Consider the following 23,898-nt stretch of genomic DNA (forward strand, 5'->3'; position numbering starts at 1 on the left):
ATCAGGTATATAACTTTGATAATTGGTTTGCTACCATGACCAGCATAAGCTTTCCCGCGAGCCAAAAAGTGCAATACAAGAACTCTTTTTCAGTAGAAGCACACATCTGCTTGATCAAATGCTCTACTCAAGGTAACCAACATGTGGGCAGAGCATAAGACTCTTTCACTGTAGTACTTCTGAAAGCTCTCTTTCTGTTGATCACATAGGATTTGGAAACAAGACATTCTAAAACGGAGATTCGCAGGCAAATACGGAAATAGCAGCAGAGCTCCGCTCTTGGTTCTCGTCATCGGTGGTTGAAACAATTCTTACGGCCGCAGTAGCACATACTCCACCGTTAACTATTGGCGCATTTCAAACGTGCCTAATAATATCACGTTGAAAACGGATCATTTAACAGGTGTCAATTGGGTGATTGTCATACCTTCAAAATACCCACTTGTGCTTAAAAGGTGGTAAAGTGCATCTGCCAAAGCAGTACCGGGTAACTGCTGACATAAGCCCATCATGAGAGGGACAGCAGGCAGTACGTGTTCCAGACTCGGTGCCAGCAACTACAGCAACCTCCCAGGGAATGGAGCAAACTGGCGAATGTGTCTGACAGAAGACATATCGCATTATATACTGAGAGAGTCTTTAGATCCAGCATACCGCGGTTCATACCGTGGGGATCAGGACAGGACGGCTGGAAGAAAGGTCACTGCCGGGAAGCTGGAGTCGGTGGAAGGAACGGGTTTCATCGCGGACTGGGAGGTGATGGGAATGCTGGTGCCCACAAACTAGTACTCCAACTTTATCTGTCGGCGCACAGTGTGGGGAGCTGTGCTAGTTTGCCGCACCCTCCCTAGATTCAGAATAACAATAACATGTTGACAGCTGCACCTCTCTATGACAGGGCAGTGTCCACATCGGGTACATCTACCTCCGCCTCAGACACCATTTCTGCTGAGCAACAACTGATGCAGGAAGTAGAAACAGCGGCGACACCAGCTGGAAACCGAGACAGGCAGACCAGCACTAAACAGCGAAGAAGGACTGCCGAGGGACCTGACGACAATAACCACAGAGGTCTAATAAACAAGCGCTCGCCATGACGTTTTCTTCGCCTTTTTCTGCCGTCCCACTTGGATGGCATCGCCTGCTAAAAGGTTTCTTATCTTTATGGGACCATGTGTTTGGCCCCATAAAGATAAGAAACCTTTCGCGACGAACGCAAAGCAGGCGAGGCCGTCCAAATGAGACAGCCGAAAAAGCCGAGCGAATACGTCACCAGGAGCTCTTTTCCAATGGCTGGCCACCGTTTAGCATAAACAGTGACGCCAGCCAATGGAAAAGAGGGGCGGGGCTTAATGCCCATTATTAAAAAATCCCCATATCATTAAATCTCGCCAGCGAGACTGTGCACGTGCGCAGCCTACACCAGGCGAGACCTAAGAACCACCATACCCGCCCTCAGTGGCCCGCGGGGGTAGGGGGGGAAGTGGACCAGACAGGGCAAGAATGCCCACAGACACAGAAGCATATATAAACAGCACCACAGCGACAACCTGTGCCACAGGAGAGATACAGGAGGGCGTATACCAGAACAGAAACTAAGCTGGCTTCAACAGATTTTAGATCTCGCCCAGAGTACAGAAAGAATGCGGAGAAGCGGTGTAGCCACAGAGCACTAGCGGGACAGAGAAATACAGTGAGGCACCGGGGAAGTCGGCGGCATTAGGGCGCTGCACTGCAAAGGTAGAGCCCCTGCGCTGCGAGGCTGCCCGCCGTGGAGTGGGTGCAGCTTGCGGCCATGGAGTGCTCCCGTCCCTAGTGATTGCCTGGACCAACAGTCCACACAGTGGTACACAAGCGTCACAGCTACGCAGCGAGAGAGACATAATTGGTAACCTCTAGGCCTTATGAAAGTCCCCCACCTGAGCCCAATGAGCCCCTGGACAACCATTTGGAACACCCCTTGAAGAGTTTAAAAGGTCTAGTAAGAGATAACCCGGGGGTAATCGCCGACAATCCAAACTCCAAGCAACGGGCATCTTTGCAGCCAGCTGGAAAATTGCCCATGGAGTGTTCCTGCAGAGAAGAGCAGCGACCATGGTAAAAGGGAGCAATAGAAGGCAGCTGAGAGGAAGCGGGGAGCCCCAGAGAGCGCCCAAAGGGGGCAAAAACTTTGGACAAGCACTACAGGAGAGTAGACGCAATGTCCAACGTCAAGCCTGAAGTTAGGCTTGGGAACAACCACAGAGAAAAGGACGGCATACCAGTGAAAGGCGATCCTCAACAGACCCCCCCCCCCCCCCCCCCATAGTGGGGACACACCCCCAATGCCCGTAGAGGCCTAAGAGGCCACACAAGGAGCAGATGACGGCACAGCGCGAGTTATGCATAATATGGACAATACCATTAAAGGTCCTATTTCCAATATTTGCCCGAGCCCAGAGATAGTGGGGTAGACAACAGTGTGATAGACTCTACTCACAATTGACAGCCACGCCCGGCACGGAGCGTGAATTATTCAAGGAGTCACTCTTAAAGACATCATGCTCCAGTCCACTTAATCTGACAGAAGACAGGGTGCCGGAGATAGACACACAAGGCCCACGAGCTAAAGTCGCAGCTGTTGCCGGTGACATGATCAAATTGAATCCTTCACAAACCAGCACCTAGAACTCAAGTGGATAGGAGGACGCACGCTGAGGTAGTTCCAAAGCATGGGCACACGAAGAAGAGCAACAGCAAGGACCGTGGCTCCCCGGCAGAAGGGACTCAATTGACAGATCATCCGAAATTCACCAGGAGGAAGGTACAGGGACAAGCGAGGACCGGCTTAATAAACAAGGCAACTTGCTGTCCTCGATCAATGACACACTTGCGGCAGCCACAAATGCCCTCAACTGGCAGTCACATAAATTAGAGGTCCAAATGGACACAATGCAGACTATAGCCCTGGCCATTGCAAATATAAGCATCAAGCTGGAAAACCTTGTAAAACGACCATACATAAGGGACTGCCACTGCAGAGCCAACGTGAAAAAACTCTCAATGCTGCCGGAAGTCTTGACAACATTGATTACGGACTTGAAAAATCTGAATTGAAAGAACGGACGCAAAATTAATCCAGAAACAAAGGCCGAAACTATGACCATGGCTGCAAGCAGTAAGGTTCAAGGGATACAACCTAGACCAACAACTTGAGAAAAGAAGCATGCCCAGTAGAGGTCCAAGCAATAGATAGCATTCAACAGAGTCCATGTAAGTTAAAAAGGAACAGGACAAATAGAATTAGCAGCCCCAACATTACCATTACTCCCAACTCCAATAATACTAACAACCAGCCCCAACGGATGGTCACAACAGAAGAGAACCACAGAACTAGGTGCATTAATAACATAAGTCTCACCAGCCCGACTAATAAAGATAAAAAACCCCTGTCAAGACGTGAAAAAAAAGATTAAAGAAAAGACAAAAAAGGACTAGGCAAACTCAAGCACTAACAAGCTGGGACCAACACCTTACGATAGGGAAAAAAATTGCCAAGAACGAAAACCCTCCTAGCAAGAAGCTCCTTCCGATTTTTGAAAGTCACAAAGGGCCTCGACGCAGGACACACAGGTCCGTGAATCAACACCCTCCCAGGATGATGAAGCAAGCACAGATCAAAACCCCATCCAAATTCAAGCCAGAACAGAGCCAAGGCTAGCCCAAGATGCAGTTAGGAGGAGCCCGACACATGATCATACGCCTGCACAAGCGGTGATCGTAGGGAGCCTGAGACAAACAAGACCCCAGGCATAGACGCTGCCTGTCAGGCATCGCAGGAAGGTCTAAAGGAAATAGAAAGACCGCAGGGGCAGCGGGGAGTAACAGTGACTGACCACACCATAGACCACCTACTGAGTGAATTAAAAACCTCTTGATAAAAAACAGGGCCCCAAAAATCCAGATAGACATTGAAGAAGACTCCCGGGTCCATATAGTGGCCTCACAGAAAGTGATGTTTGGCCCTCACGTCACGAGGAAGGAAAGATACCCTCAATAGGGGACATATCTTGAAATTGTTTCAACACGTCCCCTCGTTGGCACACATAATGAGCAAAGACCTTCTCAGCATACAATTTGAGGCGAACAAGCAGCGGCCCACCACAGAAAATAGGCTAACAACATGGAAGACAACTACACACGCTGACTTGGGCCTATGGGAAAAGGCTAGCTTCGAAAAATGGGGCATAGTGGTCCGGGAGCCAGAAGATGAAAAATACCCACAGGAGCTCGACAAACAAGAGGGTGGCCTGACCGAACAACAAAGAAATGCTTTAAATACACAAAGCTTCTTGAGAGGGACACATCCCTCAGAAATTTTACCCAGCTTCCACAACTTCACGATTGAATTTAGTGAAATAGAAGGTTAAAGTAAGAGAAAAGTAACTGAAAGAATAGATAAAGGCTGGAACAGGTTCCATGCAAGTAAGGCATCCACATCGCACGAAGACCACAATAAGAATCACTCCTAGCCCAAATTAAAAAATAAGGCATCCCACTACAAAACAATGCTGACGGACTGGCAAATAGAGCAAACAATCCAAGACTGAGGACCATAACATGGAATGTAGCAGGAATCACAAACATACGAAACAGCGGATCAGCAATGGAAAAGATCCAGGAGGGGGACATTCTATGCTACAGGAAACCTGGGCAAACGAGGAGATCCAGTTACAAGGCTTTGCTGGTACCCATGTACCAGCTAGGAAACTGCACTCTTACAGCAGGCCACGGGTGGCCTCGCGATTTATGTTAAACATGCAATAGAAGTCTATTACAGAGATTGGGATACCACTGGACACATTAGAGTGCATTGTGATAAATGGACTATTGGATGGTAAATCCAGAAAGAAGCTCCTAATTATCAATGTATATCTTTATTACAATGGGGCCCGAAGTTGGCAACCACTAAACAGACCATTGGAATCTTAGAGGAAGTACTCTGTGTCTACTCCCATATGGACTTCATCATCACGGGGGACTTCAACCTCCACCATCTTGAGTCCGGACAACGAACATGGCACACCCGCTGAAAGAGCCTTCAACAACTTCCTAAGCTCCTTTGAATTAATCTCAGCTCAGGCCTGGACCCAACAACATAGTCCCAATGAATCAATTTGTTTACCTTATCAATCAAACAACAATTGATTATAACTTCATCAGAAAAAGTATGAGGCACAGGATCCTGGGCATCCGGACATACCAACACAATACGAGCGACCATGCAATACTTATCTCAGATTCCAATTGCCAGTGCGAAAGTCGTGAAGACCTGGTGCCCAGAAGCAACACACAAGGGTTGGAGGGGTACAAATTAGTAAAGAGAATCAGATGGAACCGCTTCACAGCTGCGAATTGGGAGTCTTGGAATCTGGGATTAGCACGGAAGGGACATAGTATGCCTCTCCCCCCAGCTATCAAGAGCTGGACCATCTGGATTGAAGAGCTGTGAGCAGCCCTGTTAAAAGGGGCCAGGAATACATCCCATAAGACGGTAGGGAACCAAGAACAAATCATGAAATATAACAAAGGGCTGAAGGACAGCACCAGCTCTCTCAGACAGGCTTAATGGGTATACCAAAAAAGCGGCTCCCCGGACAGAGAGTGCTTATAAAGAAGCCCATCGGAACCACAAACATCTAATATGGAAACAAAAATGCCTAATGATTGAGAAGGAATGGATCCAGCTATTTGACTTGTGCAAACCCAATAAACAGAAGCAATTTTGGGAGTACATAGCCAAGATGGAAAACACAAAAACAGACAGGTGAAATTCAGTTACAGCGGAAGCCTGGCTTGCCTACACGGTAGAAATTTACACAACGAAATTCAGAGGTCAAAGCACCAGGAGGTCCCCTTGGCCAGAAGGGGCAGTTGCGGAGGAAGAAGACCAGACCACGAGGCAGGCTCAGCACAGGAATGTAAAGAGGTCATAAAGGTCATAAAAAGGATAAAAAGTGACGGAGCCCCAGGCCCCAAAGGCCTGGGGCTCCGTCAGGTGGCCTGTTTAAACAGGATCCCAAGGGGTGGGCGGAGCTGCTATCTCCTTTGTATACAGATTGCAGAGCTTTGGGGGACATACCACATTACTGGCGTGGCTCATTACGGCAGCCAATTTACCAGAAAGGAGCAAAAACACAGCCTAAAAACTATAGGCTTATTGCCTTGTTAGACATCGAAGGCAAAGCATATGCCAGTACCTTGTTACAGGAACTAACAGCCTGGATCGAGGACAAGGGAATATTACCTTTTTATAAAACTGGATTCTGAATAGGCGGTTCCACTATAGATAACACAATGCCACTTTGGTTCCTGGCACAACAGGTAAATTCCAGAAACAACCTGCTGGCATTTGCATGCTTTGTTGACTATTCTGCAGCCTTCGACGGCGTAAACCGAAGCAAGCTATGGCATAAATTGCCCAGTTGGAAGATCCCTGGTAAATTACTGAAGGCTATTATGTCATTGTACACCAACACATGGGTGAGAATCAAACTGTCAGGGGACACGGTTACACACAAACTGCCAACAGATCGAGGTCTAAAGCAGGGCTGTGTTCTGGCACCAACACTCTTCAATCTTTACACGGCTGACCTAAGGAAAGCCCTACAAGGTGCAACCTTGTTAACCCCGAAAATTGGATAGCAACGTCTGCACGTGCTCCAGTACGCTGACGACCTGGTGATTCTCGATTACACCAGAGTAGGCTTGCAAAGAGGTTCGAAAGCATTAAACATCTACAATGAGGCAAACAGGCTTGTGGCTAATCCCTGCAAAAAGAAAGTCGTGGTGTTTAGAAAATATTTTTAAAAAGGTGGAGACTGGGCAGTAATAACATAGCAACAGAAAGAGCATACCACTATCTAGGAGCGTGGCTAAATGACAAAGGAAAGGCAACCTTGCACCAGGCTAAGACGCAAGCCAAAATACAAGCCACCATCTATGCATTGTGCAAGCTACAGAGCAAATTACACAGCCCAACACGGAACCTATAAGGAGAGTGACAAAATCCAAATTGCTCGCAGTTGCTGGGTATGCATAACACGCACTCCCAGGTAAGATGGAAAAGATCATGGAAAAAGCCCAGTGCCTGTGCTATAAAAGGCTTTTCAGGCTTCCCAAATACACACAAAACACCTTGATCCGTCTAGACTTTGGCCTGGTACAACAAAAGAATGAATGCAGGAGCACTTTGGTAAAATTCTGGTTTAAGACACTCAAAGCCCAGGAAGGATCCCTTAAGGAGGGACTGACTATACTATTTGGCAATTAAGAACGCGCTAAACAACCAAACCACCCAGTTATCAAGGAATGAAGACACAGCCAGATTCAAGAATATCGAAGAGTTGGCAGGCCTCTAGGAAGGAAGTGCTTGAAAGAAAATCAGTGAGTGTGCCTGGTGCCATTGCCAATTAAGGAATTGAACCCGGGCTGGAAATCCCTGAGTAACATAACCAGATGCAGGCTGTGCAACTACCATGCAGAATTGTTGGCACATCTAATAAGTTGCTGCCCGCCCTACTCCAAAACCCCCAAAATTATTAAAACCATTGTTTCTAAGGCGGCATGGGACCAGAAAATACGTTGATGCAGTTGCCTTGCTCCAGTCCTGCACAGTGCCCTCGGACCTGGCCAAATTTGTCAAATTCATGAACATGGCTCGAAGGGACATAAATCAAAAAACAACAGACGCAACCTGTGTGGCCGCAACCGTGTAGAATCCGGTCTGCACAGAAGGGTACGAACAGTGAGGCTCCCCCGACAGGAACAGGACCACGAGGGGCCCATGAAAAATGCAATGCATCAAGTAGACTCTTTTGTCCACAGTCAATGATCATATAAGGGATCCGGACATTTTTTTTTTAACCATCATTTTAACCCATGCACTTTAGGGCAAAACCCCAGCTCATAAAAGGTCTGCGCCCTGTTTTAAATGTTATTTTTGATACACAACTTGATACATGAATAACAAATGTGTGAGACATGTTTTTAAATATTAATTTTGATACAGTATCACAATTTTCCAATGATTTTCGAGTAATTATGCAATACATTTATTCATTCACTCATCCATCCTCATTGCAGTGGTACAGTTCTATTTTGTTCCTTTGTTTTGACACTGTGTATGGTCTGCTGTGAATGATGAAATAAAATTGCTTCACTTATGCTGAAAATGTTTGGTTACTTGCTCTGTCTATGTCTGATCTTATTTGATCTGCCGTTCTGTTTAACAATTGAGATGACTTCCTTTTCTGTCTTCTGGTGCGCGCTATATAAAAAGGCAAATAAATATATAAAGTGTCATGAATAGATTTTGTTCTCACTGAAACTGGACACATATTATTAAACCTATAAAGTGTCATGAATAGATTTTGTTCTCACTGAAATTGGACACATAATATTAAATCTAAACATTGTATTTTCCCTCTTTTTGTTTCACCTTCTAAATGGAAAATCCATGCCGCAGAAAACACTTTGTTCAATCAAAATACATTTTGTCTTGCATGTAAAAAAAAGTAAAAGTTTTATTTGGAGGTAGGAAATCTTACCCACCTAATGCGCACTGGAGTAATTACTTACCTTGCACAAGGTGGGAAAGAAGGGGAAAATGTGTAATCTTGTTTGAACAAGAGGTAATGGCTCGTTATTTGTAGGACGCCTCCTAGAACAAGGTCTCCCTCCCTGGAATAGTTCATTTTGAAGAACATCTCTAGGTTTGGATCATGGAAACACCCCTCTTTTGTTGCAGAAGATGGTAAAACCAGGAAACTCGCTATTAGTAGGAGCGGCGTCATGAGCATGGGCGTCTATTTGGCTGTTCAACTCTGGGATTGGACCTTCTTTTTAAGTGCGGTCCTACAATGCTGAACTGTAAAAAAAAAAAAAAAGTGATAGTTCAATGTAAATAAGAATTGCCATGCCTAATAGCACATCATTTAATATTCAGGGAATTACATATTGATCTCTGATACAGGTCTGTGGATTCTGCTAATGTTTCGACTTGGGGTGTATTTTATAAGCTTTCATAGTTTACAGTTGGTTACAAATAAACCAAACAAGAACACCCTTACAAAAACATGTTTTAAACATCTATAGGATACCATGGATTTCCCTTTCTCCTTTGCATCTTCTCTTCCCTTTACTGCCTCTCAGTTCTTTTTTATTTTCATTTGTGTGGAAATAACAGGGCATTGTACATCAGTTGGTGGATCTTTGAATCCCACATCGATTTTGCATCTTGCAATTTGTGTAGCTGAGGGGCAGGAGCCACACTCGAGTCGACAATCCTCATTATGCTCAGCTAGCACATTCATACACAGACACATCAGGTCACTTCCTCATCCTCCGTGTCTATCACACAGGACAGCCACGGACTAACCAGGAGAGGACGCTGAGCCAAACAGAGACGAGACTTCTACCCATTCGAGATCCGACCGGGACGATTCAATAGGGCCCGATATGAAGGGGAATCAACAGACGTAACAAAGACAGACGCCAACAACATAGAGAACAGAATAACAAAAACAAGGTCTACCCTTATCTGCGAAGACAGAAACATACAGGTGCGCCCTATTGACATCCATGTTTGGCAAGAAATCAGCTGTTTAATCGGCGCAACACTTTTCAAGCAAAATCATTGTATACTATTCGTCCCCCTAAATAAGGATATAAACTGGGTTCAACCGATTACTTCGAGCTACACACGAAAAATAGTCTATTGGAATAACAAGGTGTTAAACTCAGAGCGGATTCCTGACGAAGGCCTAGCCGAAACGCGTTTTAGCCTGTATGTTTATCTATTTCACAATTCGTATTTGTTGCACATTACTAGTAGGTTGTTAATAGAATGAGTGATATGCATGTTTATTGGGAGTCAAATTGCAAGTAGTTTTTATCCAACACTGTGCCCGGTGTTAACCTTTTCCCCACAATATCACACAGGACAGCACAGAAATGTCACATCAGTATATTATCCTCTTTCCTTACACAGAAAACAAACGTCAACCCAATGCAATAATGAGCCAGAAATTAGACCAACATTCACACCTTCTCCATCTTTCAAAAGCAATGCATAAATGGCCGCAAAAAGAATAAACTCCAACACACATTCATGCACACACATGTACACAAAAGTGCAGCCCAGCACCCCACCAATTCCACCACTAGGTGCCAAACCAATATGAACACATTCCAGATGGAGGAATGCACCTCACTCTGCACCACACCCTCTGGAATATGGACAAACAGAAGGAATGCCTCCCAAACAGGGTGACAACACCCCAACATAGTGCCACATCAGTACTCTGGATCACTGCCAAGACAGGAGGAACCCACATTCTACACCCTACACTTATGCCCACCAATGCCAAGTCAGATCCTCCCATCCATACACAACAGTGAATGTCTCTAGTGTTCGCACCAGCAAGAAAAGACAATCACCAATGCATTCTGCCTCCTGTATTGCACACCTGTTAAATCCTTGCATTGGTACAAAATGACGACTGGTCCCAGGGCACATATCAGTGAAACAGAAATACTGTATAAAGCAAAGGCACACTCACAACACAACAGTGTACCCTGTGTCTAAGACCATGCACCTGTTGAAACTGCCCATTCGCACACAGTAATGACTGGTCCCAGAGCACACACAAGTGAAAGTTGTGTCTAAGAGACACAACACCATGGGGTACCACACATCACCACGCTTCCTCTTGTGGCAGGGAATCATCCTAAACCCGTGTAATAGACTTTCTCACACACTCAGAAAGTTCACTCTCTTGTGCCAGGGTACACCAAACACGGGGCGACTGCTCTTCCCCCGATTACACAGCAAACCACATGGCCTCCATTTGCACCAGCTGACAACAGCATAATGCACATGCTGCGACAGGGTGTTATTCTTCCCTACTTTTGAAAAATCAAAGTGAAAAAAAACCCTCTCCTCTAACACGCAAGTAACGCATCATAAGTAGGTGAATCCACCCTCACACAGATGGGTCCTGCAGTCCTCTCCCCTCGTGCCAGACTGCACTTCTGAATTTGCAATGCACTCCGTCAACACCGTATGTCCAACGTACAAACTCAACTTACAGAAAGGTACTTTCGCCCTTCCCAAATCTGCCTTGCAACCTGAAACTTAAAACACACAAGCTTTAACTTTGCAACACATAAGCACCATGCTCAAAGATATAGCATGAAATATCTGTGCGTCCAAATTTAGCATTCAAATCACAGGGCCCTATTTGTCAAGGTGGTTGCACCAAGGGGATGCACCACGCGATGCAACCCCAAAATGTGATTTATCAAGCCACGCAAGGCCACTGTGCATGGCCCTGAGTGGCTTCATACATTAGTGGTAACACAATGCAGCGCAGATAGCTGTGTTGCATTCCTCACCCCAGGGAGGCGTTCGATGGTATTCCCACACAACTCCCATGGATGCTGACTCATTCCAAGATTTGCTTTTACTGGTAGACCTCCATTGCACCAAAATGCTACGCCTTCCCGGAGGAGGCTTAATGAGGAGAAATAGCCTTATTTCTCCTTGTTACTTCCTATTTCTATGTGTGCTGCATTCTGTCGCAAGATAGTTGGAGGAAAATGCTTCAGGGAACTGTTTTTGTACACGAAGCGTCCCTTAATGCTCAAAAACAATACCTGATGCAACTCAGGCACCCTTGCATCATGGTGCAAGGGTGTCTGCATTAGCGCTAGGCAGCCCATTCTGCACCAGCACTGGGAAAAGCACAGGAATGTGCTGTATTGTGATAAATATGGCACATTCCTGCCCTGTCCCTGTAAGACAGCGCAGCAAGGTGACTCTCTGCGCTGTCTTACCGTTAGATAAATAGGCCTCACTGTTCTCACATATTTCGACTTTGCAAACCTTGGCAAAGTCATTTCCAATACATATTTCTGATTCAGAAGTTATTTTCATCAAACTTTAGTAAACGCTGAATCAATCAGACACACGAATATCATTTTCCCATACATTAAAAGCATCACATGATGGAAAATACCACAATCCTTTTATCCTTCATACGCAGACCTCATGGGCATACTTTTTTTTTTTTTAAATTACTTTTATTAAGTCAATACCATTCAACTTTACAGATATCTTTGAGAGGAAGTGAAGTAATCTGTATACATATGTTTACATTATTTTACTTCAACACTAACATGAGTAATCTACACATTCACGGGTCCAGAGACTCTTCCGTTGTGGGAACCACAGCGGGGGGGCTACAGCTATTCCCTCTGTACACATTCCACTTGTTCCACACCGCTAACCATTTTTTTGGACAGCCCCTTGCTGTGAATACAGTCTTTTCCCTAAACATGCACCAGTCCATGTCTGTTTTCCACTTGGCTATGTTAGGTGACGATGTAGCTCCCCACAACTGTGCAATATTTTGCTTGGCAATCATAAAACCCAATGTAGCCCATAGCTTGTCTTTACTGGATAGATCTGTGGGCTCCCATACATTCAGGAGGCACCTCTTAGCTTCAGGACGGACAGTCATTCCAACATGGGTATACATTTAATTAAACAGGTCAAATTGGAGTAATTCAGTAATTTCGCATTATGCAAGTTCTTCGTCATTACAATATTAACACCATGAAGCCGTGTCGCTGAACGATTCTCCCATTAAGGGAAAGTCCTAACGTGTGACGCATGACACAAGCACAGGAGTTTGCAGTCTTGATCTTGCAAAAGCGACCAGAATGTTAGTCTGTCCTCCACTAAACGTTGAGTGTATTTTTTATGCATTTTCACATTCTCACTGCTGCGATGCTATATGATTTTAAGAACATTTAGGGGGCTGTGGATGACTTTGGGTTGAATGCAAAATGTACATTATTTTTTCATCAGCATGTGCCTGTTGGTGGCAAGGGTTAGGGTTCCTCCTGGAGTCTAGGCATTTGTAGGCAGACATATTCCTTTGTTCTCAGCTATCTTCTTCATCCTCATGTGGTTGCCTACCCTTTTATGTGAGCTTGTTTATGTGGGACATGGTTGACAGTGTGCTTGGGATATCTGTAAATATAATTTTAGTTTTTGGCATTGCTGATTTAGTGGTGGTGGATGAAGAGCAGATGCATGAGTGTGGGCACAGTCACTGTGGGTCAATAAATATTATCTGTGCAAACCTTTCCCTGCAGTGCTACAGATGTTTTTTGAGGGGAGAAGGTGTTTGAGGGCTCTTTATTCATCATGCCTTTAACTTTGCTGCCTATGTGACGGTGGCCACTTTGTGTAGCCAAGGTTTGTTTGGTCTTTGGCAGTCATGTGTTGTGTGTTATCCATGCCTCTTTCTTTGCTAGCCATGTGGCAGAGGCAATTTTCTGTAGCCAGTGTGTGTGTGTTTGCCATAGGCTGCCATTTTGTCTATGTGCTCTGTGCCTCCTTCCTTGTTGCCCAGAAGGCATTGGCCATTTTTTATAGCCAGTGTGTCTGCTTGCCATGGGCAGCCATCTGTTCTTTGTTTTCCAAGCCTCCTTCTATGCTGGCATGCGGCAGTGGACATTTTGTGAAGTCAATGTTTGTGTTTGCCATAGGCCGCCATTTTGTCTTTGTCCTCTATTCCTCCTTCCTTGATGCTCATACGGTGGTGGCCATTTTGTGTATCCAGTGTATAATGTTTTTATCATAGGCCACCATTTTGTCTTTCCTCCTTTGCTTGCCATGCACTGCCCACCATCTTATGGAGCCATTGAAGTGTGTATTTGGTAGACATTTAGTCTTTATTTTCTATGCCTCCTTCTTCAGTGACCATGTGGTGGATGAGCTACCTACCACTATTTTGTGCAGTTAGTCTGTGTTTCAATCCCTTTCTTCTATTTGTAAAAACAATTTTCTCTGAGCATTGATGGAAGAGACCTATGATATTTTTGTTTATTTTTTTCTTTTTGTCCAGATATATTTCTTCTACTTGTGGCTGATTGTAGAAAAGTGATATCGTTTTTATTAATTTCTTTGATTTTTGCCTGCCTTACCTTGCTTCCACATGGGCTGCATAGGCCCTGGAGAGGCACCAACAATTGTTTAATTTATTTATTCGATGTTTGCCTTCCTCTGCCTCCTCTTGAGTCCCCATGGGCCCTGGAGGGGCACCAACAATAATTTATTTATCTGAGTTTTGCCTTCCTCTCCCTGATTCCCATAGAGTCCCCCCATGGGCCTGAGGGATCATCAGCAATTACTCAATTAATCTATTAGATTTTTGCTCTGGACCCCCTGCCTCCCATTGGGGTCCCATGTCCCAGGATGGACATCAGAAATGATTATTATTTTTTTTTAAACGTTTTTAAAAAATTATTTTATTTATTAGGGTATACAGCAAATAGGAAACTTGTTACACTTCTGAAAGTTATAAAATACGTAAGCCTTATTACAAAGTAGATGATCTTGAAGTCTGAACATGAATACATATGGCATCAAAGACGAAGTTCAACCCTTTTTTTTCCACCCTCCTAGAAAGAAAAAAAACACTAGAGCCGCAGTGTTGGTGTTAGGTGATCACAATAGGTACATCCCCTTATCTCCATATTACAGTGAGAACGATAGATTAAATACACAGCTTGATGACAAATGTCCGCGTCTATTTAATTTATCCTAATAACGTTTACTCTACACTACCCCCCGTATCAGGGGTTGTGTCCGTGGCCAGAGGGTCCTTTCCAGCTAGGAATGTTTGGTATAGCCCACAGAATTGTTTGGGGTGACTTCGGGGGGAGGGGGGTAGTAGCTTGCTATACAGTTCAGTCTGAGTACTACAGTACAGCATGTCACGTGACCACTCATGTATGGTGGGCAATGGACCTTGTGCCCAACGCTTTGCTAATCTAAGCTTTGCAATTAAGACACCCATTTTGATCAGTTGTCTAATTCCCTTCTTTAATTTTTTGGTATAGCCCAACAATACTATTAGCGGGTCAGGGAGTAGTGTGGTCTCAGTGATGTCACTTAATGTTTGAAATACCTTTTCCCAGTACCTGGCTATGACCGGACACTGCCAGGCTGCATGTAAGAAATCTGCCGGGCTCCCCTTACACCGCTCGCACTCAGCCGTGTTGCGCAGCCCATAATGAAATAAACGCTCCGGAGTATAGTAGACTCTCTGCAAATATTTAAAATGAATCAGACGGTGTTGACCATTTAGGGACACCCTACGGGTCATCTCGCAGCTATACCTCCAAATATCGTTGTCTATATTCAGGCCTACGTCCCTTTGCAACTCTAGTGTGGACTTTGTATAACAGTTTGTGCGATAGTCTTGGGCAGTTCTATAAAAATTAGACACTAATTTAGAGGGAGTGTAAGGTGGGGTGACCTCAGGGGATTCAGCCTTGTCCTCACCCCATACCTCACGCAGAGCATGCCTCACTCTATGATAGTGAAACTGGACTAATGGGGAGACCACCACGTTCTCTGTCGCTATCTCGTCCCACGTGCAAGCTATCCCCTCAGTGAAAAGATCGCCCGCCACAGAGACACCCAGTGACCCCAACGCTTTAAGCGCAGCATGATCTTTGTGCATAGGGAGCCAAACGCACCATTCCAGTGGGGCCAATGGAGAATATAAAATGAATTTATGGAGTCTAGGACGCCCGTGCGTCGGTCAAGAGAGCAAAATATACTAGTGGGAAGAGCGAGCGGGGCAACCGTCACTTTCTCGATGTGTAAATGCGGAGGGTCCCGTGACGGCTGTAGCCAGTGAATCTCATGTGAGCTCTGCACAACTTGGTAATACAAGTCCATGTCTGGGGCTCATAGAGCTTCTAAATAATAGGGTAGTGTAAGGACTTTCCACTGTACTCTCGGCTGCTTCCCGGGCCCACGCCAAATTTATCAATATGGAAGTAATGGTTTTAAAAAAACATGCGATGGAAGGACCATAGGAATATTTAAAAATGAAAATAGAAACCGCGGCAATATTATCATTTTCATCATCCATATCCGCCTGAGGAGTGAGATAGTCAGTCACTTCCATCTTACGACGTCCTCTTTGAGTTTAGTGATTGCCCTACCATAATTTTCTTTAAAAATTATCTCCGGGTCAGTATGAATTTGTATACCCAAATAGCGGACCGGCTCCGTGGTCTAGGTTGAAGGAAAATCTAGCTCAAAAGGACAAGTGGATGTCGTCAGCGGGAAAATCATGGACTCAGTCCACTTGATTCATAAACCAGAAAGTACCCCAAAGCAAACCACTTCCCTGAGCACCGGGGACAAGTTGGCCTCTGGGTTCCTGACATAGAGTAACGTGCTGTCAGCATATGTCGACACTATTAAGTTATAGTCTGGAAACCGAAGGCCACGAATCCGTGAGCGCACAGGCGAGGCAACGATAGCATATAGCAGAGGTGACAGCGGGCATCCCTGCCTAGTACCCCTAGAGATTTTTACTGGGGCAGTGACCATATCACCTATACGTATTCTTGCTGTTGGAAAGTTATACAGCACTGCTATTAATTTCAGGAAAACCCCACCTACTCCCATTCTTTCCAGCACTGCCTGCATAAACGGCCATTCCGCCGAGTCAAACGCTTTTTCAGCGTCTAAAAATACCGCAGCAGCCTTAACCTCTGGGATGACATGTTGTAATGCTCCAAAAAAAGTGCGCAGGTTGAACGTTAGGTTGCGACCCAGAACAAACCCAACTTGTTCTGTGCTGGCCAGACTCGGGACCAAGACGGTTAGCCAGTACCTTGGCGTATATTTTAGTGTCCACGTTTAATAGTGATAGCGGTCCGAAGGAGGAACATTCCTCCAGAGACTTGCCAGGTTTAAGTATAGTGACTATCATAGCCTCCCTCATGGCAGGGGGCAATTCCCCTGACTCGTAGAGCTCTTAGAAAAGCGTTACTAAATTTGGGATAAGGAGATTTTTAAATTCTTTATAGAAAGCTACTGTCAAGCCGTCCTGCCCCGGGGTGCTGCCGGATCTCATATAGCGTAATGCCTCATGCAATTCCCAAGCTTCCAGGGGTCTCATCAAGTACTCACGATGTTCATTAGTAAGCCAGGGTAGTTTTATGTGCTCTAGGTAGTTGCGAACAGCATTGTCATCTGCTTGCGAGCGGGAGTTATAAAGGTTCATGTAGTACTGTTTGAATTGGTTAGCTATACCTTCGGGATCAACCAGCATCTCACCCTCATCCAATCTTATTGCCGTGATCGTAGATGCCTCCCTCCTATTTCTCATCAGCGCTGCTAGCGTGGCACCCGGCCGCTCCCCCTTCCCATAGCTTCTGGCTACCGCGTATTTCCCCATGTGTTGGACCTTGCTATCTGCGGTCTCCTGATATTTCACAAGTAGTTTTTGTAATTCGCCATCACCCTCCACCGCCCTACCACTACATTAGGCTGCCTCCACCTCAGTTAGGCGTTGCTCCAGCTGATCTAACCTGATCCTAATTGCGCGGCACCCCAGAGTGTTTGGATATAGCTATGCCTCTGATATATACCTTGGAAGTTTCCTAGACTGTGGAAAACTGTGCTACTGATCCTACATTATTAGCAAAGAAGTCTTCAATGGCTTCTGCCATATCAGCTTTAAAGGCTGTATCTAGCAGCGAATATGGTGGGAACCTCCACGTGAACGGGGCAGGTCGCCTCAGTGGGCTGCGTAAAACCAAGAGCACAGGAGCATGGTCTGACAGAGTGTGTGGGTGTACTTTACAGTCAGTAACTTCGGAATACAGTGCTCTTGACAATAACCAATAGTCAATTTGTGTATGGAGGCCATGTGGAGCAGAATAATGCATGTATCCTCCTTGTCCCGGGAAGCGTGCACTCCAAACATCCACCATGCCCAACCGTATTGTTGTATCCATGATAAGTTTAGCTGAAGCCGAGGTGCGACGTTCGGGCCGCCAGAGCGGTCCAGTAGTGGATCTAGAACGCAATTAAGGTCTCCTCCAACCAACAGAGGGAGCGTTGCATTGGTACTTGGGGATGTGAAAAGTGATTGATAAAATTGTGGGGTATCGTAATTGGGACCATACAGATGAATTACCAGTAAGTCTAGCCTCTTCCCCTTACATCTGGAGATGGTAAACCTCCCCTCTGTGTCCGTTGCTGCCGAATCAAGTGTGAAACCTGACTTTGGGTTAACCCATGTAAGCACCCCTCTGGCATGTGAAGTGAACCCCGTGGCATGGAACTGTCCCTGAAGCACTCTCTGTGTTAACATTTTGCTGTCTGTGGGCAGGTGAGTTTCTTGCAGTAGAGCTATGTCTATAGAATGTCATTTAAGATAAGCAATTACATTTCGTACCTTGAGATGATTGTTCAGGCCTCGTACATTCCACGTTAAGAATCTAATTGTTTGTTTTTCCTGCTGTGTCATTATATAGGGATACTAGATGTGATTGGTAAAAGCAGAAGCCCTGCCATGTCCACCTTCGCCAGCTAATATGAGTAGGCAGAGAATTTCTTGTAGTCTTTACTGTACTGCGGCTCAAACAAAAATGTCCAACATTCACCCTCCCCCACCCACGTTGCGCCAACTCCAACTGGGCACAAACGGTTACCCTTACCCCCTCGAAATCAAAAAATGATGGCAATGTGCCATCTGATGGTATACACACAAGGGCAAATTTTGCCACTCCGCCATCGCGCTCCCGGTAACCAACTAGGATGACCAACAGCCAATTTAATGCTATTATGGCAGATACTTCCCATGCTTTTATTATATGATTTCTCTCTTGTACAGTCGGACTAAGCCAAGTTCAGTGAGTCATTTGCCCTATAGTTTGCAGCTACAATATTGTGTCCCCTGCTTTCTCCTGATTTAGTGCTATTCGTTTCACATTAGATCTGGGAGATAACAAGGTGCCCCCATGGGGCTAACGCTTACTCATCTAATGTATAGATGCTAAACTATTAATTGAGCGATCCCATTAGTCACAGAGCCTTATTGCGTGTATGCATGTGTGCAGTGTTGTGCTGCCTTAGTGTCCCATCAATAATAGGCAGACTTAAAGAATATAATTTTATGGAGAGCGTCCCATACCATAACAACCAGCTGTCCAGTGCATCTCCTTAGGTGTCTAACAGCCAATGCCACAACCTGAACAGTGACAGGAACAGACTAATTAAGAGATGGGGGACCCCTTCAACCCCCTCCCCCACCGTGTCCTGATATCCCATTGTGAGTTCTGCTTACGGTATTGATCTAGTAATTTTCGTCCATGGTGCCCCCTTCAGCTCCCTGCGATTGTTCCACTGATGTTGCACGTTGCTGCACCTTGGTGTAGTCCTTGAGTGCCTTCTGCAGGGACTTAGGATCTAGAAAAATCTTTGAGACCCCATTCATGGGAACTCGCAGCCTCGCAGGATAGAGCATAGCGTATTCCAATTCTTGAGCACGCAGTACTCTCTTTAATGGGGCAACCTGTCTACGTGCCTCTTGAACTTTGGCTGTAAAATCGGGGAACAAGGAGATCGTGGAGCCCTCGTATTGAAAAGTTCCCAAGTCTAAGGCTCATTTCAGGGCTGCATCCCTGTCTCTATAATTTAGAAACTTGGTGATGATCGGGCGCGGCGGAGCACACGGGGAGGACGAGGGCCCAACAAGCGGTGTGCTCGCTCTATAACAAATATGGTGGAAAAACTGTTGCGGCCCAGGAGTGTTACCAGCAGAGTTTCAATGAAGAGTTCTGTGGTATCCTCCGCTGTAGGGGAACCTTGTTCTTATACCGCCAATCCACAAGGAATCTACCAGGAACCCACTAAGACTGCATTCAACAAAAAGGATTATCTTGATGAAGCCCCACAGCTATCGGACTCTCTGCCGTCTCGCCTGCCCTCTTCGCTGCTCCTCTCTAGGATTGGGCCCACCGTGCTGACTGGTAATCAGTTCCTACAACCCCTGAGACACCAATACAGACTTCCACCACCGTTGGACACGACGCTCCTGCCAGGGTCGAGTTCCAGGTTTGGATATGCTGCATCTTATTACCTTGCTGACCAACATGAAGGGGCCCGCCGGCACGACCCCCCTCGGAACTCCGAGATCCAGGGACTGTCTTAGCCAAGTCCCCTGGCCCAGATGCGCCTCTTTTCATCACCTACCCTGTACCGCTTGAGGGGGATCACCAGAATGGACCCCCATTAGCATTCACTGAGACCCGGCTGATGTGGGCCCAACCCTAGACTTGCCGCATCTGAGAGACAGCCGACACAGTCTTCCAACCGGGCTCCAGGGTGGGTCCTGAGCCGATCCCAAGCCTCTCCTCAGTGCAGCCCTCCGCTGCGGGCCCCTGGTGACTGCATGGCAAGCCCACAATTTGGCCTGTGTGTCGCCTGTTGTGGCATCCAACAGAGGTTCGTGGCCCGGCGATGCGAGCTCCCAATTTGCCACATGTAGGAGTCTGCTGACATGGTCCTGCACCCGAGCGCCGGGACATCTGTTGCTTGCCTGGCTCTGCTGGCCGGGAGTCTCTTCCTACTGCCCCGAACGTGCTGCCGTAGATGAGGGCCGCGGCACACTGCACCTCGTGACACCGCTCAGGAGCCTCTGCCTGCTGCCCCGACCGTACTGCCGTGGTTGAGGGGCGTGACTCACAGCCCCCTACATCGCATCAATCTTCCAGCCGGCGGTTGGGAGACGCTTCTGATGACGGGGTAATTGGCCTTCTACCGCTCTGCCATGATCTCCAAATCGGGAGATCAGAACCTGTCATAGATAACGCCGGAGGTTCCGATAACCGAGGAGACCCAGACAGCCCGACTTAGAGGCAGGGCTTGGCGCTCCAGTAAACTCGGCCGGCAGAGCACTTGTGCCCATAGCTTTACATGTGCCACGGCGCTCCACTAAACCCGACCGGCAGAGCTGCATTCCTCTGCCCGCCATTTCCTTTCGCTATAAATCGGCATGTCGTTACTCTATTTATCGACCTCCTCCCAAAATGGCCACCCCAGTTGAACCCTTGTTCTTTATTTGAACTGCAATCATCCAAAGAGACCCACGACTATGAATCAGGACGATTACCAGCCTGATTAATGAAAATGAAAGATGATCTCTGATATTTCCACTGCCTCATTTAAACTATATTATTTATCATTCTATAGTATATGTTTTGAAGCATCACCATTTCCAGCCTGATTAAGAACGTTAATGTTACTATCTGATATTTTCCACTGCCTTATTTAAAGGGTATTATTTATTTATTATTCTATATTATAGGCTTTATATTTTATATATTGATTATACACGGACCCAGCTGCAACCTTTGAGAACCACAAGGAAACACATACACAGGTCATGAGCTTCACGGACCCAGTAATAGCATGCATTGTACTCTATACTTACCCTAGCTGAAGACCCTAAGGCGCAATTTAACTTCGCCTTCAGTCGACTCATATAGAACCAGATCTCTTAATCATTACTATGTGCCCACTAAACACCATCCGGAACCCAAAATTGGTGCGTTACGGCCCTAACACATGGTCCATTAAATACCCAGATAATCTCACCAGTAATGCTAAAAAGAACTTCAAGCATAGGACCTTAAAACAGCACCTGGAAACACTAATAGTAGACAACTACCACACCGCGACTAACGGCAACACCAAAACTAACTTAATCTTTTACACTAATCGTCCGACAAAATGGAAAAACACCTTCCTTCTTCACTTTCAAGTCTCCAAGTCAATAAATATTCCTTATGGCGAAAAATCTCCACCACCGTCTCCCCTACTTTTAAAGGGGAGCTCACAATTTCTATCTACAGAACAGGAAACATTCTCATACAAGCCACCGACCTGCACCTCACCACTTTTGATCGTCACTTCCCAAAATGACTCTCCTCATTAACTCAACAGAACCATCAAACACTATCCCCTTCCACCCTGACAAAAAAACATGGAACCGACCCAATCCCCCTGCCCGGATTACCTACTTTACAATTCATGGACATCCACCATCACTCACTACAATCGCACCACCCCCAGCATCACACTCCGCCATTAAACACCCGCTTTAATGGCATCAACTGATCCCACCAGGACCAGCAAACTCACAGTTAGCAAACACCCCAAGGCTGATCTCGAACTTGGCAGGTCGGACACAAACTACAGTCTCCCCACGACGGAACCCGCCATGCGCACTCCCTTCTTGACCTCACAGCTCACTTTAACTCTACAATGATGGAGGTGTTAGATCAAGTAGCGCCGCTCAAACTCAAACAGCTGAGAACAATCAAATCTAAATCTTGGTTCAACGTAGATCTTAATAACGAAAGACGACAACTCAGACAGTCCGAAAGGACTTGGGGGCATATGTATCAAAAAACGTGTTTGCGATTCTCAAATAGCGATTTTTTGAGAATCGCTATTTGAGAATTGCAAAACGGGATGTATTTAAAAATTCGCACATATTTTGCGAATTCTTAATATTCCTTAATTGCGATTAGCAAATTGCGAAATAGCAATTAAGGAATACCTTCCCATTCATTCCTATGGGCCAGAAGGCCCATAGGAATGAATGGGAAGTCATTCTCCAATTGCGATTCGCAATTTGTTAATCGCAAATTGAGAATAATTTCAAAGGTGCAAGGGTGTCACGATGACACCCTGATGCACCCCTGAAATGAGCATGTGTGCGCATATGGCGCACATACATGCCATAAGGGTATGTATGTGCGCCACATGACACTTTGAAAAATGCCAAAAAGTGCATTTTTCAAAGAAATCGCAAATTACCACCAACTTGAATTTGGTGGTAATTTGCGATTTCTTAAGGTGAAATCGCACAACTTGGGTGCTTGTTACATAGCATTTAAGGAATCACAATTTGCGATTCCTTAAATGCTTACGCAAAATTAAGGAATCGCAAAATTAGCGATTCCTTAATCATGCGATGCGAAAATGGCTCATACATCGCGTTATGCGATTTTGTATTCGCAAACGCTGTTTTTTAGCGATTCGCAGCGTTTGCGAATACAAAATCGTTTGATACATATGCCCCTAGGAGACTAAACTCATCGACATTGGACCTAGCGCAACTTAGATCTGCTAGGTAGGCATATAAAAAAACACATTTTTAGAGAAAAAGCATCTTTCTCCTGCAGCCAACTAGACCAGGCAAAGAACAGACCCAGAGAACTCTTCAACATTGTTAAAAGTCAAACAAACAGCACATCCCCATACGAAATCAAAGCCACCTATGATCGATGCAAAGAAATTACCAGCTTCTTCACAGACAAAGTCACAAAAATTGAACAATCCTTCATCCAAACCTCAGATCTTCCCTCCCACGCAACCTGCCCCCCTTCAACCACCCTTGACCAAACTGAAAGAGATCATACTAAGGACAAGCATGTCTTCCTCCAACTAAAAAATAATGCTCATTGGTCAGTCTTCGAACTCATGTCTGAAAGCTAGGTCTTCAATATAATTGCAAGCCTAAAGCCTACTTCCCACACTATGGACCCCCTCCCATCCACAATAGTAAAAAAACTCAATGCCCCTTTCTGGACAAAAATCATCAACTCCTCTCTCATATCAGGCTGTGTCCCAGACTCCCTTCAACTAGGACAAATCACACCTATACTCAAGAAACCAGGGGCTGACCCAACGAGCTTAACAACCTCAGACCTATCTCCAACCTTTAGTTCAAAAACACTGGAGAAGTGCGTTCTCCAACAACTCAACAAACACATTGATGAGTTCAACCTCCTCGACACCTTTCAATCGGGTTTCAGGAAAGGGTGTAGCACTGAAACAGCCATGCTCAACATTTCCGATGATATCCACTGAGCCTTAGATGAAGGTGAAGCTTGTCTCCTCATCCTCATCGACCTATCAGCGGCATTCAACACTATAAATCATCCAGCTTTACTTGAGAC

General features: G+C 45.7%; 1 protein-coding gene across 1 annotated transcript in view; it reads right to left on the reverse strand.

The window, feature by feature from the left end:
- The window catches only part of LOC146796394 (vomeronasal type-2 receptor 26-like), a 699,855-nt gene that overhangs the window by 523,359 nt on the left and 152,598 nt on the right, over positions 1 to 23,898 (reverse strand). The window contains exon 2 of the mRNA XM_085628963.1: positions 8,620 to 8,908. Within this exon, the coding sequence (XP_085485089.1) occupies positions 8,620 to 8,840 (221 nt within the window). The 5' untranslated portion in view covers positions 8,841 to 8,908. The remainder of the gene's footprint in view (positions 1 to 8,619; positions 8,909 to 23,898) is intronic.

Source organism: Triturus cristatus, chromosome 10, assembly GCF_964204655.1.
Source record: "Triturus cristatus chromosome 10, aTriCri1.1, whole genome shotgun sequence".
In the NCBI taxonomy this organism is placed as follows: domain Eukaryota; kingdom Metazoa; phylum Chordata; class Amphibia; order Caudata; family Salamandridae; genus Triturus; species Triturus cristatus.